The 8,695-nt window shown below is 37.7% G+C and overlaps 1 protein-coding gene and 1 pseudogene across 1 annotated transcript; one reads left to right on the forward strand and one right to left on the reverse strand.

Moving 5' to 3' along the window:
- Positions 1-2,420: 2,420 nt before the first annotated feature.
- Positions 2,421-2,526, reverse strand: LOC146405420 (U2 spliceosomal RNA; annotated as a pseudogene).
- Positions 2,527-6,514: 3,988 nt separating this feature from the next.
- LOC100514629 (vomeronasal type-1 receptor 5) lies at positions 6,515-7,592 on the forward strand. Its single transcript, XM_013987503.2, is given in 6 exon segments — positions 6,515-6,573; positions 6,575-6,714; positions 6,717-6,841; positions 6,843-7,060; positions 7,062-7,258; positions 7,261-7,592. Coding segments are annotated over 6 exon segments (1,071 nt in total).
- Positions 7,593-8,695: the final 1,103 nt, after the last annotated feature.

Raw genomic sequence — 8,695 nt, forward strand, 5'->3', positions numbered from 1 at the left:
TCTAAGATTGGTTAATAGACAAAGTGAGGTTGGCACTAACATTTTATCTATTTTATGACATTTGCATTATGTCAAAATCTTTCCTTAATCATTTTTGAGTATCATGGAGCATGGGATCATGGACATTTATATTTATAATACCATTCAATCTGTTCCAGTCTTTTTTTTTGTTTGTTTTTTGTTTTTTTTGTTTTTGTCTTTTTGCCTTTTCTAGGGCCATTCCAGCGGCATATGGAGGTTCCCAGGCTAGGGGTCTAATTGGAGCTGTAGCCGCCGGCCTACACCAGAGCCACAGCAATGGGGGATCCCAGCCGCATCTGCGACCTACACCACAGCTCACGGCAATGCTGGATCCTTAACCCACTGAGCAAGGCCAGGGATCAAACCCACAACCTCATGGTTCCTAGTCAGATTTGTTAACCACTGTGCCACAATGGGAACCCCCCTAAGTTCTATTTTTTTCTGTGCTTTTGAAACAATCTCACTAGTATTGGCATAATTTATTCCTTTTTTTTTTTTTTTTTTTAAATCTCTTTGTCTTTTCTAGGTCTGCACCTGCAGCATATGGAGGTTCCCAGGCCGGGGGTCTAATCAGAGCTGTAGACACCGGCCTATGCCAGAGCCACAGCAACAGGGGATCCCAGCCACATCTGCAACCTACACCACAGCTCACGGCAATGCCGGATCCTTAACCCACTGAGCAGGGCCAGGGATCGAACCCAAAACTTCACAGTTCCTAGTCGGATTTGTTAACCACAGAGACACGACGGGAACTCCATTTATTTCTTTTTGATACAAATCCATTTTATACATTTTTTACTCACGGCCAAGGCATTAATGTTTACTCTTACAAGGAAACGGATATTTAGCAATAAAAATCTGGCTATGGAATATGCTTATTGTTCTTGCTGTCTCCTTACCTTCAACTATTTCAGTGAGAAAAGCTGGCTAATATACATAAAAACTTAAGGGCTCATATTGCTATTTCTAGTTCTCAATGTGTTTGAATTTATCTACATTATTTCCTTATAGAAGGTAGAATCGAGGTGTGGGGATTTTGTTTTTCCATATTTTAGCCATATGAAAACCACAGGTTTGGGCATTATGGGTTACAGCATTTAAAAGTTTTCAACTGAGGTGTCCCTGCTTACTTTGCTTTGCTTTGAAAATGGAGTAAGTATTTATCCCCTTTCGGCACTTCTTTTTTCCAAAACAACCAGACATCACTAAGCTTCAAACGTAACATGAAAATTACTCATCTGGGGAGAATGAGGTAATGATATCTTTTTCATATAACTACAGCTTGGCTATCCTTTTTCAAGACAGACGCATCCTCAAGTGTCACTTTATTTCCTAGACTGAGAAACAGTGAAGAGGAGGCAATGAAAAGAAGCTTAGATCTGAGTTTTTTATTTCAGTGACTTGCTCTCCATGATCTACCCAGGCAAATGTGGGAGGCAGGATTTTATCTTAAGGTGTAGAATGACTTATGAGAATGCTCAAAATAAATCTAGTATACTTTAGATGAAAGGCTCACTTCAGCAAAATAAATAAATAAATAAATAAAGATAAAAAAAGAGAGTGACAACTTTCTGGAAATATCAATTTCTAAATTATTTATATGAATGAAATCTTATACTCTTTTTTTTTTTTTTTTTTTTTTTTTTGTCTTTTTAGGGGCACACCTACAGCATATGGAGGTTCCCAGGCTAGGAGTCCAATTGGAGCCTGTAGCCACCAGCCATTCCAATGCATGTCTTCCATCTACATCACAGCTCATGGCAACGCCACATCCTTAACCTACTGAGCAAGGCCAGGGATCGAAACCAAGTCCTCAGGGATGATAGTTGGGTTCGTTAACCACTGAGCCACAGTGGGAACTCCTTTATTCTCTTTTTTTATGCTATTTTAAAAACAATATTAGGTAGACAATTTTAATTCTTTTTTTTCTTTCTTTCTTTCTTTCTTTCTTTTTTTTTTTTTAGGACCGCTCCTGCAGCATATGGAGGTTCCCAGGCTAGGGGTCTAATTGGAGCTACAGCTGCTGGCCATAGCCACAGCCACAGCCACAACCATGCTAGATCCAAGCCACGTCTGAGACCTACACCACAGATCATGGCAATGCCAGATTGTTAACCCACTGAGCGAGGCCAGGGATTGAATCCACATGGTTCTTAGTTGGATTTGTTTCCTCTGCACCATAATGGAACTCCAATTTTCATTCTTTTTGAGTAGTTATTTCTAGTATTTTCTGTAGACTCTAGTTATACTAAATGTATTCCATTTTCTTTATTTTAAATGTTTTTTTCTTCAAATTCTAAAGGCTCATGAATGTCTCACTTCCTTTTTATTTCATAATTGAAAAATTTCTGCATTATATTCTACTTGAGATTTCCTAAATATGTTGTGAGAGGGGAATAAAGTGGTGGAATTATTTTACTTTTGTCGCAGAATAGTGTCTAGTATTTTTTAAACTGATAAGAACAGATACTACACTTGATCTTAGCCAAAAGGCCTAGAAGCAATTGGTATTTTTTTAAAAAAATGCATAGTATATAATTTTAACTAGTGATCAAATATTTTTATTTTTTTAGTCACTGTAATTTAGTGAATAAATTCTTATTACCATTTTTTTTTTTTTTTTGGTCTTTTTAGGGCTGCACCCAAGGCATATGGAAGTCCCCAGTCTAGGGGGTCAAAGCAGAGCTGTAGTTGTCAGTCCATACCACAGTCACAACAACACAGGATACAAGCCACATCTTCGACCTATACTATAGCTCACAGCAACACCGGATCCTTAATCCACTGAGTGAGGCCAGGGATCAAACCCACGTCCTCATGGATACTAGTCAGGTTTGTTACTGCTTAGCCATAATGGGAACTCCTAAATTCTTATTACTTATAACTTGAGGTATCTTCTTCTTAGTCATTTAATTGATTGCACAGTTAGAAATAAAAAATTAAATTCATATTTAATTTGAAAAGATCATAAAATATCAACTATAGATTTTACGGAAACATTTGAAATTTACTATCTAAATCACCAAAAGATCCAAAGAATTATTGACAAAATACTTTATATTACTTTTTATATTTCAGTTTGTTTTCACAATTAACAGTAAGAGTAAGTCAAAATAATTAGGAAAATTTCCTTTCTCTTGTTCAAAATATTTTGTTTACTGATAAATTTTAATGTATTTTCTACCCAAAACTCAAATTTTAATTTAATTAACAAAATATTATTCATAAAATTGAGTGCTTTATCACAAATGTCAACTTTAGTCATCTACCATTAACTAAATCCTACATATCCTATATATTTTATGGTTTCAAAGGAGAAGAAATTTGTAGCTGGTACACAAACATGAGGAATAAAAGGACAACTTCAGGATGGCAGAAAAATTTCCTTCTTGGCTCTCAAAAATAAATGACAAAATATAATACCCATATAAAAAAAACCTTAATTAGATTTTTTTTTTTGTCTTTTGTCTTTTTGAAGGCCACACCCCCAGCATATGGAAGTTCCCAGGCCAGGGGTCTAATCAGAGCTGTAACCACCAGCCTACACCACAGCTAGCAGCAAAGCCGGATCTTTAACCCACTGAGTGAGGCCAGGGATCAAACCCACAACCTCTTAATCAGATTCGTTTCTGCTGTGCCATGACGGGAACTCCAGAAAACCTTTATTTAAAGCCATACAATAAGAATATTTCCAGTTTTTCTTAAACTTATTCAAAGAAAATTATTTCTTTTTTCTCTGCTAACAGGCATGCCAATTGATTTTGAAGCCACACTCCTTGGGTGGGACTTGAACCCAGCCAAAATTCAGACTGGGGCTTGAACCCATGGGCTGGGCCTCAAATCCACCTGCACCTCAGATTGGGACTTGAATCCATGATTCCTAATTTAGCAGGGGACTCTAACCCACTGTCTTTTAATTGAGACCACTCACCTGGTATCAGGACTTATTGAAGCTCAGGTTCTTTTGTCTTGTCTCAGAAAGAATTTAGTGTGAGACTAAGTAGCAGGCAAAGAGTGAGTTTATTAGTGTAGGACACTTGTGAAAAACACAAGTGGCCTGGCAAAGAATGCAGCAGCCCCAAGAGCAAATAGGGGTACATTTTTATAATCGAAGAAAAGATGAGGAGGGGAGACCACCACCTTCTTCCTCAGTTTTGGGTAGATGTTAAGTCTTCCATCATTAGTTCTTCCTTTGCTTCTATATGGTTTAACTGGGACTATCATGGCACTAATTAAATCATATGTATATTAGGAAAAGGATGGTAACATATACTAAAATATGGTAACTCATCTCAGGTTTTGGTATAATGTTCCCCCCTTTACCTAGTTTTTTTCCCCTTTCACCTATATTTGTGTCTTGGCTACATGCAGATATGCTGCTCTTCAAGGACCTTTAACTCTCTGAATTCATGTAACAAGATTCAGACCTCATATCTATTGTATTGCATTTTAACCATCAGGAATTGTGGCTTGAGTGTGTCTGGTGCTTAGATGGCAACTGGTCTTTCAAGGTAGTGTAGATTGTTGCTAGGCTAGTGGATTCTTTTCTTGAGAGGTTATTAGCTTACAACAGTCTCATAAACTGCTGGAAAATTCCCTTTCTGTCTTTAATCCCCTAAAGGGATTTTTTTTTTTTTTTTTTTTTTTTTTTTTATGGCCACATCTGCAGCATATGGAAATTCCTGGGTCAGGGGTCAAATTGGAGCTGCAGCTATGAACTGTGTTGCAGCTTGTGGCAACTTGGGATCCTCAACACACTGAGTGAGGCCAGGGTTCAAACCTTCATCTACACAGAGACAAGGTTGGGTCCTTAACCCATTGAGCCACAACAGGAACTCCCCCCATGTTTTTTTTGGGGGGGGGAGGGGGCTGCACCTGTGGCATGTGGAAATTCCTGGGCTAGAGGTTGAATTGGAGCTGCAGCTTACATCACAGCCACAACAATGTGGGATCCAAGCCACGTCTGCAAACTACACGATAGCTCACAGCAACTCCAGATCCTTAACCCACTGAGCGAGGCCAGGGATCTAACCCATGCCTCATAGATATTAGTCAGATTTGTTTCTGCTATGCCACAATGGAAACTCCAAGATATTCTCATTTTCTAATTTTACAGCTGTGAACACTGATGCACACGACTCATTTCCTTGTTCTCTGTGATGTTCTAACACAATCACCTCTGTCAAAGTCACCCTGGAACTGCTGAGTGGACACATTTTACTTTATACCCATTCCTTTTCTTCCTTTATTCCCCCTTCCTAATGAGGCACAGCCACTTAACAGCTTCTTGTGATGATGTTATGAATCACATGATTTTTCATGATTAAGGACCAGACTTGCTGTCCAGCATTGGGTAAATTGTTTGCCATGGAGACAAGTGCTGCCTGCCCCCATCAAGGTGGGACCTTCGTGAACACTGGGGCATACTCTTGCAAACTTCATCATCATCATGTGGTCCTGTCTTCATTTACTAAAGTAAGTGCCCAAATTTGAATTTGAAAGCTTGGTTTGTTTTCAGATCTTAAGACTTCGTTGTTTTCCTGCAGTTAAGTGCTAAGGTAAATGTGAGAAGTCACTCTCCTATTGTCAATAATTACTGTTCAGTGAAAATATTACATTTGAATAATGTAATAGAAGATGAATAGAATGTTTTTCTTGGCCAAAATTTCTTGTGTCCCTCAAGTGTACCAGAGAGGAAGACCTAGAGAAGATGAGCCAAGGATGGTAATGGTCTTGTTTGGATACTTTACTGCTTCCACTTGCCAAATACATACTTCGCTTTTGTTTGGCAATGACCCCCAAAAGAGTTAGAATTTTGTGCGTGGCATAAATCCAAGTTTCTTCCTGTTTACAAAGTACTTATAAGGCAGATGGGAAAGAAACACATACTTTCCTTTTTTGTTTGTTTTTGTTTTTGTTTTTTAGGGCTGCACCCATGGCATATTCCCATAGGGGTCACAATTGGAGCTGCAGCTGCCAGCCTATACAACAGCCTCAGCAACATGGGATCTGAGCCACGTCTGCAAACTACACCACAGATCATGGCAACTCTGGGTCTCCGATCCACTGAGCAAGGCCAGGGATCAAACCCACAAACTCATTGATACTAGTCAGAGTCATTTCCACTGAGCCACGATGGGAACTCTCACATACTTTCCATTTATAAGGTAAATTTCGCTATGGAAAGAACACAGGTTCTGTGGGAACCTAGGAAGGGTACACTCAGAGCACCGTAGGGTGGGAGACAGAAAAGGAGCATCCTGAGAATGGCATGATGGAGTTGAATCTTGAATCATGAATTATTAACTACTCGGTTTCAATCTATGTTTTTAACATATAGAAACTGTTGATTCCAGATCACAGAGATTGTTGAACACAGTAATGATGATTTGGAAGATGGCACACAACATTTTTCACAGAACTGGAACAAGTAATCCAAAAACTTACATGGAACCATAAAAGACCCAGAATTGCCAAAGCAAGCCTGTGGCAGATGGCAGAAATAATGCAATTATTATCAGATCTCTTGTTTTTCTCCACAGATATCATTTTAAAAATTTACAAAGATGACCAAACATCCCAGTTATATTGTCATAAAAAATTCCTTTTATTCACAAGCCAGCTTTGGACTCTCATCAAACAGCTTTCTTCTTCTCTTCCACATCTTCACCTTTGTTTTTACTCACAAGTTTAAGCCATTGACATGACAATTAGTCACCTGTCCCTGATCCACATATTGGTGCTCTTCACCAGGGCAACATTGGTGTCCTCAGACTTATTTGGGTCACAGAATATTTGGAATGACATAAGCTGTAAGGTAATTAATTGTCTTTTTAAACAAGGTGCTGAGAGAACTCTCCATTTGTACAACCTGCTTCCTGAGTATTCTCCAGGCCATCATCATCACCCGCAGCAATTTCTCTTTGGCAAAGTTCAAACGTATTTCTCCAAATCACACCCTAGGATTCTTCCTCTTCACATGGCTTCTCAATCTGTTAGTAGTAAACTTCTACTCTATACTGTGGCCACTCCTAATGAGACAAAGGCCAGTTTTCTGTTTGTCACTGACCACTATTCTGTTTTGCCTATGAGCTATATGCACAGAAGCCTATTTTTCACACTAATGACATTGAAAGATGTTACCTTCATTGGGTTAATGGTCCTCTCCAGTGGCTACATGGTGATCATTTTGCAGACACAAGAGGTTATCCCAGCACTTTTATAGTGCCAGCCTTTTGTCAAGAGTTGCACCAGTGAAAATGGCCTCCCAGACCATCTTGATGGTGGTGAGCTGTTTTCTTTTCGTATATTGGGTGGACTTTACCTTCTCATTTTCTGTGGTTTTGACATGGAGAACTAACCCTCTTTTGGTGTGGTTCCAGATTATTTTGGTCAATAGCTATGCCACAATTAGTCCTTTGGTGCTAATCCATGTGGATAAATGAATATTCAAGATTTTGCAAACTCTTTGGGGAAGAAGTAATAAGGTTTACAAAATTAATGGAAGTTTACAGCTAATAATATTGGACAGTTCTCAAATAGTTTTACTTATTCATAGGTTGTTTTTCTGAATAAACTCATTGAGAGTTATTACTAATTCTGTTATATTTGTTATGTTGACCTTTGTAGTATGGTTTGCAAATACAGTTGAATTAATTGTACACATCAATTATATCTATAGGCTTTGAATTTTTTGTTTTCCATTCGTTCTTGTACCTCAGTCCAGATTTCTGGGACCATTGTCTTCTTCTTCAGTTATATTATTAGGAATTATTTTATTAAACATTGATTATAGGTAAATATTCCCTCTTGATCTAAAATGTCTATTTTTTCTTGATTTCTTAAAGTCAAAGTGTAGTTGATTATCCTTACTTATGGGAGTTACATTCTATAATTTTGCTTTTATGCAGTAATTGTCATTTTTGTTAAATATATGGAGCCACAACTTTGCATTTTTGTCTTCTGTTTTGGTGATTTTGTTAAGCCTAGCATTAAGTACCATCCAGTGTGACTAAGGACTGAAGTCTGTGATGTGACTTAACCAAAAAAATTGTATGTTACATACACTTCCTTGAGGCATGATTTACAGTGCTATTGGCCATGAGTTCAATGTTAATTAAATTGTCTGTAAATAGAAATACACTAACATAACCTTGCATTTCTTCTAGAACTAATGGATCAGTATCTGCTAATTCATTGTTTTAAGCAAAATTAGCTGAAACAAGAAGACAGAGCATTGGCTTGTTGACTTCTGCTGGGAACATGCATGCAAGATGGTTCCAGTTTTTTGCTTTTCTGTGCACAACCCTGAATCACAATGGAAATACTGTGAATATTGTTTTTGGAGTCACAAATAACTGTTAATGAATAAGTAAAATTACAAATATTAAATACACAGAGGATCACTATATATAGTTCTATGTTTAAAATTTCTTACAGTTTTAAGATAATATTTTCTTTTTTCTTGGCTTCCAGTGGAAATTTGTAAATTGTACTGAAACTCATGATATTTTTTTAGGTAGCTTGTTTCTCTGTCTTTTGGCTAACTTCATTTTTACCCTACACATTGGTGTTCCTATTAACTATGCTGTATCTCTTTGTGAATAGCCATCTTTAAAATTCATGCTTAAGCTTGGTAAGTTGTATCATTCTAGGAATGTATCCTTTTCTTTTA

This window comes from Sus scrofa, chromosome 2, assembly GCF_054392235.1.
Source record: "Sus scrofa isolate SSC_HxYL_T2T_F1_AM1 chromosome 2, Sscrofa_HxYL_maternal_Yorkshire_Landrace_v2.0, whole genome shotgun sequence".
Classification (NCBI taxonomy): domain Eukaryota; kingdom Metazoa; phylum Chordata; class Mammalia; order Artiodactyla; family Suidae; genus Sus; species Sus scrofa.